Genomic DNA, 18,067 nt, shown 5'->3' on the forward strand with positions numbered 1-18,067 from the left:
CTTTAAAAAGAGTGTTATCCGCCAAACCGATTTGGAAATGTGGAGAACTGGAGGAACCCAAAGAGTATATTACTGCATCCTTAACGCCAAAGACCTCCGAGCCCCTCCTGGCTGGGGAGCCGTTGGGGGCGGGGCAGGCAGGCAGGTGGGGGCTGTAAGTGGGCGTGGCTTGCTCCGCCCCCGCCCCTCGGCCGTCAGCTGTTGCTAAGCGGGCAGGAGCTCTGCCCGCCGATTGGCCGCTGCGCCGCGGTATATAAAGCGGGCGCCGGCGCGGGTGGCAGCAGTTCGGGGCGCTCGACGGCGGCTCCGGGATGGTGGCTGCACCGGCGGGGGGGCTGCAGCAGCAACAACAGCGCCAGCGAGCGAGGGGCAGCAGCGCCAGGCGGGCGTCGCGGGGCGCCTTCCCGGTGAGCTTCCCCGCGGGGGGAGGCGGGCGCTTGCAAGGAATCGGGGGGAGGGGGGAGGAAGGCAATGTGTGGGTGCTTGCTTTGCATGTGTGGGTGGGTGCGTGCATGTTTGCATACGGCGGGTGGGGGATAGGGGCCTCGGCGGGGAGCTAGGCCCGCACCCCAGATCCTTTTGCAAAAATAAAATGAGAGGCGCAGTTTAAAGGGGAGGGGGCGTGGGAAGCGCCCTCGCCACCAGCCGCCACCTCTCTCTAGACGAGCCTTGGCGGTTGCAGAAAAGTTGCGGAGGGTGCAGAGGAGGAAAGTGCGGCGCCAAGACCCCTCGATCCGGCGGGGGCGGTTGCCCGTTTCCCCCCCCTCTTTCCCCTTCCCCCACCCGCGCCCCTCCTCCGCCACCGCGAACAAAGGAAGAGGCCGGCTCTGCGCACAGCCGAGCTGCTGCGGCTGCAGCCTGGTTGGTGGGGGGAAGGAAAGAGGGGCTGGAGGGGTGGCTGCTGAGGTTGCAAAAGCCGCGCCTGCGTTGCATGCATGCGTAGCAAAGCCGACCCCCCCCCCCAAAAAAAATGCACGCAAAGCCCCAGTGCATGGGGCGCGGTTCGGGCAGCCTGGTGTGGAGGGGGAAGGGTCCTCGTCTTCTGTATCCCCCACCCACCCAATTGAGAGGCCTGGTATAGTTGGCTGAGGTTGAATTGCAACCCCCACTCCCACCCCGATCCCAGCCCCCTCCAGACTTGCGTGTTTCAGGCATCCTCTCTTCTCCCTCCTCGTAAAATCGGTCTTTTAGGCGAAGATTTGGGGGGGGGGGCCCTGCCCATGGCTGTGCATGCATGCACGCACACACACCCCACCACATTCTGCGCCATGTGCCTCCGAGCGCAGAGCCCACCCCCTGCTCACGTCGCCATCCCAGCGCATGCAAAGACATGCGGGGCCAGGCCAGCGCACTCTCCTCGCGTCTCTTACTCAGTCGCGTCCAGCTCCCCCGGGAAAAATATACAACTGCGCTCAGAATATTTCTTTTTCCTCCTCCTCTAACAGCCCTGCTCCCCTCGCCCCAAACCAAACAGACCCTCTGTTTGGACAGAGATGAGGAACCTGTCAAAGGACAGCCTGCTCTGTCTGTGCACGTTTTGCCCCCCCAAATGTCACGCACCAAAGGTTCGCATTGCCCCACAGCTGTGGTTGCATTTGTGCAGGGGGTGGAGTGGACAGGAAGCGGGTGGCAGGATGCCTTCAGCAGACAACTGCAGACATAGGGAGTTGGGGGCAGCCGGCTGTGTTTATTTCTGGCCAAGGGGGCTGTGCGTTGCATTTCCCCGGGGATCTGGAGAATTTGCAGAATCTGAAGGAGGCAGTGGGGAAACTGAACTGAATACCCCAGGGTTTGCTTGCGAGGGGAAAGGGGCTTCCCAGGGGGAGGGGAGAGAGCTTTTGATGCCTCCAGCCAGCGGAACATCATTGGCTGGGGAGAGATGCTCAATTTTGGCAGCCTGGGTTAACTGTCGGTTGGCGAGCATAATGAGCCATTGAGCGCTTGCCCTGGCAGCAGGGGCGGTCTGTGTGTTGCTTGGTGCTACCCGTCGCTGTTGGTGTGCCGGACGCTCCCCTTGGCGTAGATAAATGACCTGCCCTCTTGATTCCGTTCTGGCCAATGGGGTTTGCGTGAATCGTTTATGGTGGCGGCTTTTCGGACCCCGGGGACTGCTTTGCCGCAGAGCTGCCGTGTGGCTCAAGATAGCCAGGTTTCTCCTCCACCATCAAGGGCTTTTGGCACAAATGGGATTATGCAATCCTCTTTGCCCGCAGACTGGAATGGACACTGGATTGTAAACACAGCTAGGACCCTTCAGGGAGGAGTTGTGGCTGAGTGGTGGCAACTCTTCTGCATGTAGAAGGTCCCACCTTGAGTCTCAGGCGTCTCCAGGCACAGCTGGGGAAGAGTCCCTGCCTGAGAATCCTGGGCACTGAATATTGGCAGTGCGGTCCAATGCATAGAGCAGCTTTCTGCGCACATGGTGACTGCCAAGCAGAGCTGAGCTGTAGACCAGGAGACTTCTAGAGCAGTCCCTTGAGCTTCTGCTGCCTTGGAGGTGAAGTGCTGTGATGTAAAAATGGGCCTTTTTAAGTGAGTGTGGTTTTTTTCTGCCCGTAATAGCGGCCCACCCCTCTCTTCCGAGCCAGGGAATTAGCATGGGACTAGATCCATGCTCATAAGTGATTAAAGCAACCTCAAAGGTCCTGTAGTCCAACCCTTTTGAGATGCTGAGGATTCCCACTGCTACAGCATCCCTGATGGGTTGGCATCCAGCGCCGCTGCATAATTGTCTCGATGAACAAGAGACTGCCAGTTTCTGAGACGGCCTGTTCTGCTCTCGAGCAGCTCCTGGGCTGGACTAGATGAACCTCAGGGGTCCCTTCTAACTCTACAATTCTTCCAGATGCCAAGTCCCCAATCTCCTATTGGTGGCTTTTTTTACTACGATTGTTTAGGGACAGTGCGCCTCCACATACCAGTTGTCTGGGGCAGAGTTGCAGCATCCCTGTGTTCTTAATCTAGAGGAAAGGTTGCGCAGTGACTTAAACTGTGGTTGTCCCTCCACCTGATAGAAGGCTTTGTTGGGATAACCCCCACTTCCACCCCTCTCACTGTGGACCTAATGAACTGGCCTCCGACTGGGAGTAAGAGCGGCCTGCAGCCTCTTATCTTTTCCATCTCTTTTTCAAAAAAACATGCTTGCAGAAGCCTTGTGACTTTGTGTCACCGCTGTCTGGGTTGATGACTAGCGCTGTGATTTGTGTGAGTCGTTCTCCTGCCCTGACTTGGTGAGGTTCGGAGAGGTTTATGGTCCGTGCCAGGAGAGACTGAGCAGATCCAGCTACCTGGCTTTTATGGGGGGAAACCGCTTTTCCCCTGGGAGAGTCTGGTGTTCAAAACATGCTCAGGATAAAAAGCACTTCGTCTAGACCCGATACAGGGTTCTTTCCCTCTTTTTTGCAGTGATTTCTTCAGAGGACGGCAAAATCTACTTCGACATTGCAGAGAGATGACTTTGACACTAGCTGCATTCACATGCCGTTTCGTTTCCCCAACTGTTAATTTCCTCATTATATCCGAGTTTCCTTCACACGGCTTTGGAAATATAGTGGAATACGGCACTCATTTCTGTGTCGTTTGCTTATTTTTTTTTTTCCTGGAAGCAACTAACACCGAAATGAGCTCTGCACTTGTGCTATATTTCACTGTATATCTGGAAGTGTTTGGGGGTTTTTTGTCTGTGTTGCTCAAGCTCAGATATAATGCCGCAATTAGCAGGTAGGGAAACATCAGGAAAATAGAGTTAATGGTTGTGTGAGTCCAGCCACCGTTGTGTCGTGGTTCTTAGTCTCTTGGGAACAACAGGAGGAGAGATGCTCTTGTACTCAAGCCCAGCTAGTGAGCTTCTGGAACCACCTGGCTGCAGTGTTAGAAACTCAGATTTTTAAGCTAATCGCCAAATGGCACCATAAACCTAGGTTACGGTCACCACAACAGAATGCCTAGGCACCTTTACGAACTTTATTGCTGCTGCTATTACAGTGGTGCCTCGCAAGACGAAAAGAATCCGTTCTGTGATTCTCTTCGTCTAAGCGCAGGGGTCTGCAACCTTTAAGACAAAAAGAGCCACTTGGACCCGTTTCCGAAGAAAAAAAACCTGGGAGCCGCAAAACCATTGCAACATTTAAAACAAATATAACACTGCATTTATTGTTTCTTACCTTAATGCTATATATACAGGATCGTAACGCACGCACCGCCCCCATGCGACGTCACAGCCAGTACAGCGCCCGCCACAGTGGGGAGTGTTGGGGCGCACAATGCACCTCCTCCCCTCGCTAGTATCCACCCCAGAGCCGCGGCAAAGGTGTAAAAGAGCCACATGTGGCTCCGGAGCCGCGGGTTGCAGACCCCTGGTCTAGCGGTTTTTTCATCTTGCGAAGCAAGCCCATTGACGGATTAGCTGATTAGCGCTATTAGCGGCTTTTAGTGGCTTATCGGATCAGCTGATAAGCAGTTTAGCGGCTTAGAAAAAGGGGGGGAGGGGGGAAAACCCGCAGGAACTTGCAAGACATTGTCTTGCGAAGCAAGCCCATAGGAGATTCGTTTTGTGAAGCACCTCCAAAACGGGAAACTCTTTTGTCTAGCAAGTTTTCCGTCTTGCAAGGCATTCGTCTTGCGGGACACCACTGTAATTTCATTTCTATACCACTTTATATTTCAAAGAAAAAAATCCCAAAGAGGTTTACAACACGTTAAAACATCAAAGGAACCGATCTGGAGTAAAACAAATTCAAGCTTCCAGGAAAATACTTCAGATCCTTCTCTAAGTGACATTTTGTTTCCCCCATATTTATTGACCTACTTAATTTATAGAGCTGCCCCATAGCAGAAGGTCTCTAGGGAGCCAGTGTGGTACAGTGGTTAGAGTGTTGGACCAGGACCTGGGAGATCAGGGTTCAAGTCCCCACTCGGGCATGAAGTTCACTGGGTGACTGTGAGCCAGTCACAGCCTCTTAACCTCCCTCACAGGGCTGTTGTAGGGCTGTTGATAGGCCGCCATCTTCTGTTGTTGGACCCCACCAATTACGTGCTGCACACTGTTTGAATTTCACCACGTGCCTTTTTGCTACTGCCGTGGTTCCCATTGCAACTACATGGAGATTTCTGGGCACCAGGTTGACAGCCACAGTTTAAAAAACTCTGCCTTAGCCCATGGTTAATACCTTTTCCACGGTGTGTGTTTCTCCTCCTTAAAACTGAGGCAAGTGAATTGTTTTAAGAGCAATCTACAGTCAAGCAGTGTAGTTGAGATCATAAAGGTAAAGGACCCCTGACAGTTAAGTCCAGTCACGAATGGCTCTGGGTTTGCTGCGCTCATCTTGCTTTACTGGCTGATGGAGCCGACGTTTGTCCACAGACAGTTTTTCCGGGTCATGTGGCCAGCATGACTAAGCCGCTTCTGGCACAACGGAACACCGAAACCAGAGCAGCGCACAGAAACGCCATTTACCTTCCCGCCGGAGCGGTACCTGTTTATCTACTTGCACTGGCGTACTTTCAAACTGCTAGGTTAGCAGGAGCAGGGACCGAGCAACGGGAGCTCACCCCATCGCGGGGATTCGAACCGCCGACCTTCTGATCGGCAAGCCCTAGGCTCAGTGGTTTAGACCACAGCACCACCTGCATCCCTATTGAGATCATAGAACTGTAGAGTGTAGTCCAACCCCCGGCGAACAAACATTCCATTATGGTGCCCATAGCCTAGATATAAGGTGTCATTTGGCACCTAGCTTATACATCTTGAGTTTCTTATACTGCTGTGTAAAGAGCTCTTTTCTCTGTTCTGACTCGGCTACCAGATGGCTCTGAGTTCTAGTCCTGTACAGGGCGACGACGTCACCTTTTAACCATGCTCACATTCAAGTTCAGAAACTGCAGTTTGGGTCAGAGAGGCCCCCCCCCAATGGCTGGCACCCAGCGGCTGTGAAGCGCAACAGCCATTCTGGAAACGTTAAAACGGAGCACCGGAAAATCGAGCTGGCAAGCAGCTAGCGTCGATAATGACAGATCTGATTAAGGGATCCCACATTAAAAGCCTGTCAAAACCACAATGGTCTTAAAAAATGTATAAACCTCTGGCATTTCCATAATTTTAGTCACATTTTTTTCTAGATCAAAAAGCCCAAATGATGTAAGTCTCATAGGGGACTTGCCAGATCCCCCCCCTTTTTTTTTAGATAAGGCTACTATTAATGCCATCTTCAGTGTGGCCATGCCATAGATTTCTCCTAACTTGTGTCTCACTGCTGTGGAATGAACCCCGGAATGGTTAATCCAGAATGTTTGCTATCCTTTCTCTACCACCTGTTATCTACCACAGCCCTGCCTCCAGCACTTGTTGGGATCTCGTTCCAAGCCCCGCACCCCACCCCACCCCACCCCACCCCAGATCCCATCTGTTATTCCATCTAAGCAGCTGAAAACTCCCATCTAAACAACCTTATTTAGCTAGTAAGGACACAATAAGCGCCCAACTAACTCAGGCCAAAGGCAGTGTTAGAAGCCAAACGGCTCCTTAAACCAAGGTTTCCGTCATCCAGTTGCCATTTGGGTGCAGGACGGCTCTAAAGTCTTATTTTTCAAATGATGGACTGACTGATTGATTCTCAGTTAAATATCTAGCTTGTTCAAGAGGACAGACTTGAGCTAGATTAAGAGCGTTGAGAACTTAAAAGAAGAAAAGTCACTCATCCACGTACAGTGGTACCTTGGTTTAAGAACAGCTTAGTTTATGAACAACTTGGATTAAGAACGCTGCAACCCTGGAAGTAAGTGTTTTGGTTTGTGAACATTGCCTTGGAATAAGAACATGTTTCGCTTCCTGTTGAGTGTGTTCCATTTGTAAATTGAGTCCCCCGCTGCTATGGGAAAGCACACCTTGGTTTAAGAACGGACATCTGGAACGGATTAAGTTCGTAAACCAAGGTACCACTGTATATATATTGGCCTATTCCTCTTTTTCTTAATGGTGACAAGGACCATTCATGACATAAGAGTATTCTTCACAACTGTGAGCAGGGCAGGTAAGTGAAGACAAGTGATGGCAATGAACTTAATATTGTTCACTGCTCCTGCTTGGGCTGCACAGAAAAAAGCATTTTTGGTTCCTGAAATTCATTCTGATTGCCCAGATAAAATACAGCTGACAGAATTCTACTGGTTGGGGGATTAGTGCATGAAAACAGTCCAGATCAAATGATCCCCGGTTGGTGGAGATTTGGGGCACCATCCTAGCACCCAGGCATCTTTGCTTGGTTGCAAATGGCCAATAGTCACAGTAGACTATTGGTCAATTGGCAATAGACTTGGTCGCAAGTGGCCATTTTGGTGCAAAATGTGCCTGGCTAATTTTGATCACTGGCCAAAGGGGACCTACAGCCCCTTCCCCCCTCCCCCGTCCTAAGGGGCACCAGGTTGACAAAGTCTGAAATAAGAAGCTCCTTCAAGCAAAGCTAAGATGTCGGTGGCTTAAAATACTTTTTAGGGCAGAATTACAGCTTGCAAACACTGGAAGCACATTTTAAAGGTTTTGTGTCTGCACAGCAGTGGCTGGGAATTGCAAATGGGGAGAGCGCCGTTGCCCGCCGGTCCTGATTTCTGGCTGCCTGTGGGCATCTGGCTGGCTGCTGTGAGAAGCCGGTGATGGAGTTGGGCGCTTTGGGCCTCATCCAGAAGCCTCTGCACCCTCAGGCGGTTGCACCCCGCAGGCCAGACTGGTACCATCTCCCCTCGTGTGGCAAGAGCAGGTGAGGCATTCCCTTTGTTGGCATGGATGCTGCCAACCGGTGGCGCCTTCTCAGCGCCGTGCGCTTGTGGAGACGCCAAACCCGTTGCGCCAGCTTTGAGGGTTTTGTGTTCTTTGAAGCAGAGGATAACTACTACCCTCTTTCTCCCTGGCTGTGGTGTAAGGAAGAGAACCTTGAGAGTCCTGTGAGTCAGGGCGAGGGAGGAATTGGGCTTGGTTTGCATTTAATGTGCTTCTCCCTAATTCATGAGGTCACAGACTTGCTGGATCAGTGACCCACATCCTGTCCAGTATTCTCACAGTGGCCACCCAGCTGCCTGTGGGGAGACCAGCTGATACTCAATTGCTTTGCTGCCTGTGGAGCAAAGCCAAGAAGGATTCCAGCCTTCTCTCCATGACTTTCTCCCATCCTCTTTTAAAGTCATTTTAAAGTATTGCAGGGGGTTGGACTAGATGACCCTTGTGGTCCCTTCCAGCACTATAATTCTATGATTTTAAGTGGGTGGCCTTCCCCAAGGGAGTGAATTGCATAGTTTAACTATGTGCTGTGCGAAGAACGACATACTTATCTGTCCTGAATCCATCCAGTTTCCTCTTACTCGTTTTCTCAATTTCATGTTTAATTTTATAACTTGAATTTTCTGAAATGGTACGGGAGCCAAAACACCCGCTGCCCTTCCAGATTTGCGCTTCTCAAGAGTTTTGCAATGCCGTTCTCTAGCCAAGTAACGTGCAAAGTGCGTATACCGCAGTAACATGTTGCTAAAAAAAAATGTATGTGGTAGTGAAAATAAAATGCAGGTGTGAATGCGTAAGAAATTCACACTCAAAACTCTGGTGAATTTTCATAAGAACTTGGTATGTGGCCCTCGGGAGGCTGCCCGGATGGGATGTGGCCCTCGGGTTGAAAAGGGTGTAAGAGAGGCAGGGCACTTCAGACACAGGCAAGTGCATGGATGGAGTTTGGTTTATGCCTCCGGAAACTTGTGGGTCTCCGTAGGACCGCCTTGAGCATCTGAACTCCACAGTTTTGACACCCGATGCTCAGAGAGCGTGGAGGATGCTGGCAAGGTTTCAAGCATCCTCTGGTAATTGCTTGGAATAGCTATAAAAAGCAAACCTGAGATCTTGGAACGACTGACAAAAGACCAGCAGGAACAGGGCTGGGTGGTGAGCTGACAGCGATACTGCGGTTGAGTCAGGATAAGCCCCTTGGGACCCACCTGCGCCTTAGCAAATGAATGGGCAGCATCTTAGCTCCGCTAAGGTCTACATCTCCTTGTAGAGACTTTTAGGTATAAAGCACATTGGTCTGGGTTGGATGGTTCCCTCTCCCCCCCCCCCCCCAGTAGGGCAATGGTGGACGAAATTCAGGTCCTGCCCCAAGGCCCTCTGCCGAGCTGACAGCACTCTTCCCAGGCCACATCCCTTTCTCCAGGCCACACCCCCTTGTCCTCTCAGCCTTGCATCCTTGAGAGTTTCTGCCTGAATGGAATTTGTCCTTCAGCTGTGATGATGCCTCCAGCTTGCCTGGACAGAGAGTACGTTGGACAGCAGGGACATGGGTGGCGTTGTGGTCTAAACCACAGAGCCTAGGGTTTGCCGATCAGAAGGTCGGTGGTTCGAATCCGCTGACAGGGTGAGCTCCCGTTGCTTGGTCCCTGCTCCTGCCAACCTAGCAATTCAAAAGCACATCAAAGTGCAAGTAGATAAATAGGTACCGCTCCGGCGGGAAGGTAAACGGTGTTTCTGTGCACTCTGGTACTTGTCACTGTGCACCAGTAGTGGTTTAGCCATGCTGGCCACATGACCCAGAAAGCTGTCTGTGGACAAACGCCGGTTCCCTTGCCTGAAAGCGAGATGAGCGCCGCAACCCCACAGTTGCCTTTGACTAGACTTAACTGTCCAGGGGTCTTTTACCTCTTAGGTTGGACGACAGCTCCCATCATCCCTCATGATAGGCTGTTCTGTTGGGGGCTGATGGGGGTTGGATTCCAAAACGTCAGCCGATAAAGCATGAGACTCTTAGGGTCGTGGGTTCAAGCCTCACATTGGGTGAAAGAGTCCTGCGTTTCTGGGGGTTGGATGCAGTGGCAGAAACTATTCCTCCAAATGTTAGGCTCCAAATAGCTCCTTCGCAGCCCTGCCAGGAGATATCGGGAATTACAGCTGTCACCTTCTGCCACAAAAGCAGCAGCGCTTATCACCAAGCTGCAGCCCGTAGCCCAAGGCCTCCGGGGCCAAGACCCCGATTATAGTGTGTTTTAACACCTCCAACTTAATTAGCGCCTTGCTTATATATCTTGAGTTTCTAGCACTGCTTGGGACCCTCTTTGTGTGTAGCAAGTAAGGAATTAATCAATCGGAAAACAAGACTTGAAATCTGTTCTCCTTCTATTCCAGGAGCTAAGGAGCAGCTGAACGCCTCTTCCGACTGACCGGCTCCAAACGGATAAACCGGCAGCCTGTGGCCAGTCGTCGTCAGGAGGCAGCCATGTCGATCATGGACCACAGCCCGACCACCGGGGTGGTGACGGTCATCGTCATCCTGATCGCTATTGCTGCTCTGGGCGCCCTGATTCTGGGCTGCTGGTGTTACCTGCGCCTGCAGAGAATCAGCCAGTCGGAGGACGAGGAGAGCATCGTGGGCGAGGGAGAGACCAAAGAGCCCTTCCTCCTGGTGCAGTATTCTGCCCGCGGGCCGGGCATGGAGAGGAAAACCAAGCTGACCCCCAACGGCACCGAGGCTCACAGCTAACTGGCTGTCTGGGGAAAGGGGGGGTCCGCGTGGCCGGGTTTGGAGAACCGGTACTGTGAAGCAAACCTCGCCCTCCCGGAACGAGAGGTTTGTCCTGTGGCTATGTATGCACTGAGGACGATTTCCCTTCCGGCCCTTGAGCATCGCCTCCTTTTTTGGCACAAGGTCCATTGCCGGCAATGGACAGTTGGGGGACACGGGGGGGTGCGGCGTCGGGAAAGGAGAATGGCAACACTCGGCCTGTTACTTGAATTATTCCACTGAGCCTCTTCAGAACGGAGCTACTGACATAATGTGAACTTCAACTGTGAACTGGCCGTGTACATAAGCAGCCTCCACGCGGGACGGATGCGCTTTTGCCGGGGTGGGGGCACAGAAGAGCAGCATTCCTGGATTTTGGGAAGACGCATGGCCACCGATGGGATTTCTCCAAAGCCAAACTGGGGGGGGGGAGCGGGGGGGGGGTTCTTTTACACTTGCTTCGTTTTTTGGGGAGGGGGCTGTTGCAGCTGTGTTTTTAGTTTTTTTTTTAATGCTTCAATTTCCTTCAAAAAAAATCTATATGCTAGAACATCAACAATCCATTAAGGCCCAATTTTTCTTTTCCAAGCCTGCTTCCCTCCCCCCAGCCCACCCCACCTTCCACTCTCAACAGTCTTCCTTGATCGGAAGCTGCTTTTGGTGATGCAAGGCTGCTTCATCGCCTCCTTCCTGGCTCCTGGTGGGATCTTGCTAGATGCCATGTTTTTCCCCAGTGCAAATAAGGAAGTGTTGTTCTCCATGGCAGGCAGGATCTCTTGCTCAGTTATTTCCTTCAAGGCCTTTTCGGGTAGGTGGGATAGGAAAAAGGTGTCTCCTTTAGTTACTAGAATGGGACCTTGAGGGTCGAAGAGGCTGTCCTCTGAATCGCCCGCTTGTCCGTTGGCGAGCAATCCTTCCGAGTCATAGTAGCTTGTTGCAGCTGTTGTTGAAGCAGGGAGCGGATTTTCTCTGGAGTTGGGGGCTGCTCAAAAACTCCTGGAATGCAGGTTGATTTTTTTAAAAAAATGTGTTTTTAAGTAGGGAGCCAAAGCAAAAAGGTGCAAGGAAAGAAATGTGCTTTTTGGTGACGCTGTGAGCGATCGTAGTGATGTCGAGTGCTCTGCAAGCGTAGTGGCTGTGAGGAAGCTGCCACGTCTAACCAAGTCCGAAGCAAGCAGCTAATGACAGCTGTGTTTTCTCCTCCCCACCCCCCAAAAAAAGTATGGGTACATAGTCGGAAGGCTGCTGGTGGACTTGGTGGTTGGTGGCTGAGCAGGCCTGCTTTGGTAGTAAGCATGTGAGTGAAGAAATGCTTCCTCGCCCCTTGCTGAGGCTCCCACTTTTAAAAGCTGTTCTCATGTAACTAGTCCCTAATTTATCTCCTGGTGCACTGATGGTTTACATGCACTCCTGGCTGCCAGGACACTTGTAGACAACCTCTTGTTTTATCAAGATCCACATGACTTTTCGCTCAGCTGTATAGAGCTCGGGATCTGTGTATTTTGTAAATAAAAATGCTGTTTGCTTTCTTAAAATGACAGGGCTCCTGTAAATAACTTGACAGAGCAGACGTCCCATCCTTCGTTTATGTTTCTTTCATCTTTGCCGGTTTCCATAAGACCCCAGTTGTGTTTCTTTGGTAAGGTTTCGTGGTAGAAGACAGTCTCTTTCTCCCCCTCCCTTATTTTATTTTTTCAAGCAAGACTGGAGTGGGGCAGAACATTTCCCTGTAAACCATCCGGTATTTTTCTTCAAAAGCTCATTAAGCAATTAAAAGGCAGAGATGGACAAAGTGGTTCCCTCGGGTTTTGGACCTTGGCTCCAACCATCTGCAGCCCCCATTGTCGGTTGGCTGAGACGAAGGGAGCTGGAGTCTAGCAACATATTAAGGGCACCATGTTAGCTACCGTTGTTCGAGGGCACCAGAAACTTCTCTGAATTCTCAAAATGCAAATGACTGTGTGTGTAAATTTAGACTAATTTGCACCGAAAAATTTAACTGATTTATTTTTCTGGGAAAGCCCCCTCATCATCAGTGAGGCTCTGCAAAATCAGCTCACCCCCCTACTTTTCGTAAACTTCCCCTCTCAAGCCCTTTTGCTGTAACTCGAATCGCCAGGCCAGGCCGAAAGAGGAACAGAGAGGGGCATGGCCCATTAACCTCGCACCTGCCAGGGCCCTGCTGTTCCCCTGCCTGTAGTTCTCTTGGAAGCTGAGGAGGGCCAGCAGTATTGCACAGTGCCCAAGGTGGCAGACAAAGGCTACTGGCCCATGGGGTTAGGAGGAGCCATTTCTGAGAACCCAGCACAGAGCTCTTCCCCACCGTCCTATACACCCCGGACAGATTTGCAGCTCTGTTTACTTGCTGGGAAACTTGTGTGTTGTAGACAGCAGAAGGCAGGTCCTAGAGGGGAGTGGCAGCTGGCACCCCACACTTGATAGCAGAGGGAGATTTGCAGGCCTCTTGTTAACCTCCCCGCTTAAACTTCCTTGGAAACGAAGGTGACTTTTCGCTCACCAGGGAGGAAAACGCAAGGCTGGAGCAGGCTGCAGTAGGGGAGCCAGCTGCAAAGGCCTGTTGCGGTGCTCACTACAGAGTCTTTTGGCTACTGCTGCACCCAAATAATCGTGCTATCAGCTTCTAGCCAAGTGCCACCCTTTTCCCCATGGGGCTCCTGGTTTCTGGTCTCTGGTCTGCAGAGAGACTGGCAACAGCTCTCCACTCTTATCAGCCCTTCCTGGAGCTCCCAGGCTGCCATCTTGAGTTATGTAGTCCTCTATCCTTTTGGTCCAGTTGACTCCACCTGCTTTTGTTCCCCTTCTAGAATTTGTTGCCAGCTGTGTTGCTTAGCAGTAGGAAAGGCATGTCGTGGAGAAGGAGAATAGGCAAGCAAGGGTGGGGGACGGCCCTTCCTGGACCAGCTCCTCTGATTTTAGGCAACAGGTGCTTGGGCAACCCAGGGTGTGATCCAAAGTGGCTCAAGCAGAGGCCAACAGCCTCATTTTCAGCAGGCCTGCACTATTCCCTCATTCATAGGACTCTCTTAGCTGCTTCTCGCCTGGGTCAAGCTAACCGAGAGTAGTATAGTGGATGCTCGGGTTGTGAACGTGATCCGTGCGGGATGCACGTTTGCAACCCGCAGCGGCACGTCTGTGCACGCGCACGTTGTGATTCGGCACTTCTGCACACGCGCAAAGCTTGATTTAGCTCTTCTGCGCATGCGCGACAGCCGAAACCCGGAAGTAACCCATTCCGGTACTTCCGGGTTCTGGCGGGTCCGTAACCCGAAAAAAAAGCAACCTGAAGCGTCTGTAACCTGAGGTATGACTGTAATGCTTCTGAATGCCAGCTGCTGGGGAACCACAGAAGAGTGCTCTTGCGCTTGGGTCCTCCTTGCAGGCATCTGCTTGGCCACTGTGACAACAGGATGCTGGGCTTATTTGGGCCATTGGCCTGATCCAGCAGGCTCTTGTGTTCTTGAGCCAGTGTGGTGTAGTGGTTCAGAGCGGTGGACTCGTAATCTGGTGAACCGGGTTCGCTTCCCCGCTCCTCCACATGCAGCTGCTGGGTGACCTTGGGCCAGTCACACTTCTCTGAAGTTTCTCAGCCCCACTCACCTCACAGAGTGTGTGTTGTGGGGGAGGAAGGGAAAGGAGAATGTTAGCCACTTTGAGACTCCTCTGGGTAGTGATAAAGCGGGATATCAAATCCAAACTCCTCCTCTTCCTAACCTCTCGAGTGCTTCCATTGCCAGATCCCCTCCCAGTTTCTGCTAAGTGTGCCAGCTGCCCTTCTGAACATTTGAGCAAATGTGTAGAATCTGGGCGCTGTTCTTGAACGCGGCTCTCCTTTGTCCTCCCTGCCCAGATCAATCATTGCTCAACAGGTGTGTATTCTGCGAGTCCAATGCACAGCTGATGCCACACTGTAGGATTAGTGGAAGCGAGCGCTGCTCAGCTGACACTGCAAAGGTGGTAGAGCATGAGACTCTTAATATCTGGGTTGTGGGTTCGAGCCCCACATTGGGCAAAAGATTCCTGCATTGCAGAGGGGTTGGACTGGATGACCCTTGGGGTCCCTTCAAATGCCACAATTCTATGTAGAAGAGTAACAAGGCAGGACCCAGCTCTGGTGACATTTTGTGCTCACTAGTACAGGGTTTCCAAAACTCCACCCCCCCCCCAGAACCACTTGAAAACTGCTGGTTTTGGTGGACCGCTTAATGATTTTCTTGCCTGTTGCAGCAATTGCAGTGCGCTGCACTAGATGTTTTCCTAATTGTATTAGTCCTTTTATTTCTTGCACCGTATTTTATTGCATTACAGCTGACGTTCCATTGAATTTAAACCGTGGTGCAATACAATGCAAGAAATATATATAAAAAAATGCAACAGAAATTCAGTTTTGACTGTTTAATGCAGACCTGGTGGGTCTGTGGGAAGCCTTGCAGAGAGAGTTCCTGATTCACACACCCCTGCTTTTAATGAAGGAGGACCTTGCGTAAGGGAATTGGGACTTTCTGTACCCGAAGCCTTGGGAAGTCAAGCTAGACAGACCAGTAGAACATGGGAAGGGCTGCTGGAAGATGCTTTTGACTGTGTCTCTTTTTCCCAAGTCATCTTGGAGCCATGGGGCAGTCACGCCCATTGAGATTGGCAGCAGAGGCCCTAAAATGCAGGCCCCTCTGTCGACCGGGGGCATGGCTGGACATTTGTTTTAGTTCTTATTTGTTGCATTTATATCCCTTTTTCTCCACGGAGCTCGGGGTGGTCCTCCATAGCTCTTCTGCTCCTCACTTAATTCCCCACAACAACCCTGTGAGGCAGGTCAGGCTGAGAGGGGGTGGTCCAAGGTTTCGCCCAGCGAGCTTCCTGGCCGAGTGGGGATTCAAACCCTGGTCTCCCAGGTCACAGTCCAACACTCTAACCACTGTACCACCACTGGCTTGCACCCTCTTCAGTCCTGTACCTGAGAACTTCTCAGAATTACTTGCCCAGATGTTTTAGGTATGTGTTTGTCCTGGAGCTGACTTTTGGTCCCTGCTGCTGGCATCCCATCTGCTTTGTTGCCTCTTTTAATTTGTACTTTGACATTTTTGTGAACAGCTGGAGGAAGCTAATACCCCCCAATATAGAAAAATGCCAAAGAAAGTGCAAAGGCAGCCCTGCTTCAAGACGCTAAAGGTCCATTTAATCCAGATTCCTGTCCCCAAGAATGGCCCCATCGGGTGTCCACAAGAAATCTCACAAGCAGAGCGCAGACACCCCTTTCCCCTCGTTGCCCCCCAACAACTGGTCTCTGCTGGTGCCATTTAGCAGCCATGACCAATAGCCACTGCCTTCTCTCCATGCACTTGTCTTGTCCCCCCCTTTAAAGCCACAGTCATACCTTGGAAGTCAAACAGGTTAGTTCCCGAACACTTTGCCTCCCAAATGTTGCAAACCCGGAAGTGACACTTCTGGTTTGTGAACTATTTTTGGAAGCCAAACATCCGACGGGGCTTCCGATTGGCTGCAGGAGCTTCCTGCAGCCAATCAGAAGCCGCGCTTTGGTTTTCAAATGTTTTCTAAGTTGAATGGACTTCCGGAACGGATTCTGTTCGACTTCTAGGGTACGACTGTATAAGGCTGTGGCCATCGCCACTCCTTCAGGCTGCAAATGTGACTTAGGGTCTTCTGCAAGGGAGCATTAACATATATGCACAGGTCCTGGTAAGCAGGGAGAAAGAAGGCTCCATCAACTTTGGGATCGTATTTATGCTTGGAGCTTTGCAGCTCAGTTCCCAAAACCCAGGGTTGCCCAGAAAACCACTGCTTTTATACCGGGTCTGTGAGTCAAGCAACAAGAAATTTAGAGCAGCACAAGTTGTAAGAACCCTCCTCCCCAAATGATCTGGAAGTTGCTAACATCTCCAAACCAGAAAACAAGTTTTGAGGAGGAGGTTAAGCTAGTTTTCTTTTCTACCTTTTATTTTTCAAGATCTCAGTGGACTGTGTATTAAGGGCAATTGTGTTTTTGTTTTAAACGTCAGTAAAATTATCAAATCCAAAAGCTCATAAAAGGGACTGTGGGATGCCTCCCCCCCTTTTTTTTGTAAAGTTGAATTTGCAGTGAATGGGGGAATTGCATGCACTTTTTCAATCCAGTCGATTCTACAAACAAAAGTAGCGAAGGCGACCAATTTGGAAATTACCCAGGAAGCATAAATCAAAATTAATTTTAAACCTGAGGCAGCCAAAAGGGGCTCTGGCTTGTAACCAAGAACAGCAGGGAGAAGAAGAGGAGCTTTTACACTGCCATCCTCCAACCAAATCGTTTTAATTTAGGTTAAATTGATACAAAAGCTATCAAATTAGTGCAATTGTAAAGTGCAAAGAGTCAGTCCCCAGACTGTTGTCAACATCGCAGGCTTCGTCTATCTGGTTCAGTGACTCATTATAAAAATATCCTTTGATTTTTATTTAGTCCAGCCCCCCACCCCCCACAAAAGTCTTTACAATGAAATTTCAATAAAGTTTCCATAAAGATGTTCTCAGCTGAGACTAAACTTGATTTGCGTGGGGTTCCCTCTGTGTGTGTGTGTGTCTCTTGCTTTACAAAAGCTATTCTGTCCAGTTTTCTTTGCTGTGCTCAGGAGCTATTCTGCCCTCGATCGTGTTGGCGTTCTGCTCTGCTTTGTGGAAAGTGTCTGGAGCTGGTTCAGCAGCCAAGCCAGCTTCTTCCACCTCCTCCTCCTCCTCCTTGGGAAGGCTGAACTCCGGCTCGGTTTTGGTCCCCAGTTCTCTCTCCACCGAAGCCACCAGCACTTTGAGTAGCGTGTTCTCGGTGAGGAGGTTTTCAGAAGCGTCAGCCAGCTCTTGCAGCTTCTCCGCCATGTCTTCCAGCTCCCGGGTCTTCTGCTCGTACAGCCCCTGCAAATGTTCGCGCTGGCTCTGCAGGGCCCCGTGCTGCTTCCTCAGGAAGCGCGTCTCCTGCTGGAGCCTCTGCCCCTCCCTCCTGGCTTCGGAGAGCTGGCCCTGGAGCTGAGCCTGCGCCTGGTGGAGGGCCTGGATCTCTGCTCTCAGCTTCTCCACCTCCCTCTGCAAGTGGGAGATGTGGCCTTGCTGGAGCATCGCCTCCCGCCGAAGGCAACCTTTGTGGCAGGGCTCCGGACCGGACGCAGGGGAAGGCTGGCTGGAGTGGCAGAGGATGAATTTGAGGAGGTTGGGAAGGGTGACCGGGAATTCCGCAGGGAACTTCACACTTTGCTCCTTCCTGGGAAAAGTTGATAAAGAGAAATGGGTGAGATCTGCTACGAGGAAAGGGGCACACGTGGTTTGAACACCAGGTTCCATCTGTGGCACTTCCAGTTTAAAAATTAGGCTCTGGGAACTCGTGTGCTGCTGTGGTTGGCTTTGGGGTGGTGGAATTGTTGATGGCAACAGTCCACCTCCCAAAGGGAGAGGTTGCAAAACAAGGGTTGCTTTGAAAAAACAACCACAAGCTCATCCTCCCCTTTGCCCTCAAAATGGTTCTTCCAGTGTGGAAGGGCCATTTT

The 18,067-nt window shown here is 51.3% G+C and overlaps 2 protein-coding genes across 2 annotated transcripts in view; one reads left to right on the forward strand and one right to left on the reverse strand.

Moving 5' to 3' along the window:
• Positions 1–269: 269 nt before the first annotated feature.
• SNN (stannin) lies at positions 270–17,077 on the forward strand. Its single transcript, XM_083474598.1, has 2 exons — positions 270–407; positions 10,154–17,077. The coding sequence occupies exon 2, from the start codon at positions 10,245–10,247 to the stop codon at positions 10,506–10,508; it is 264 nt and encodes an 87-aa protein (XP_083330724.1). The 5' UTR covers positions 270–407; positions 10,154–10,244; the 3' UTR covers positions 10,509–17,077.
• TXNDC11 (thioredoxin domain containing 11) overlaps positions 16,830–18,067 on the reverse strand; it is a 38,971-nt gene continuing 37,733 nt past the window's right edge. Inside the window, exon 12 of the mRNA XM_083474216.1 lies at positions 16,830–17,784. Within this exon, the coding sequence (XP_083330342.1) occupies positions 17,133–17,784 (652 nt within the window). The 3' untranslated portion in view covers positions 16,830–17,132. The remainder of the gene's footprint in view (positions 17,785–18,067) is intronic.

This window comes from Podarcis liolepis (genome assembly GCF_965112155.1).
Source record: "Podarcis liolepis genome assembly, chromosome: 14".
Classification (NCBI taxonomy): domain Eukaryota; kingdom Metazoa; phylum Chordata; class Lepidosauria; order Squamata; family Lacertidae; genus Podarcis; species Podarcis liolepis.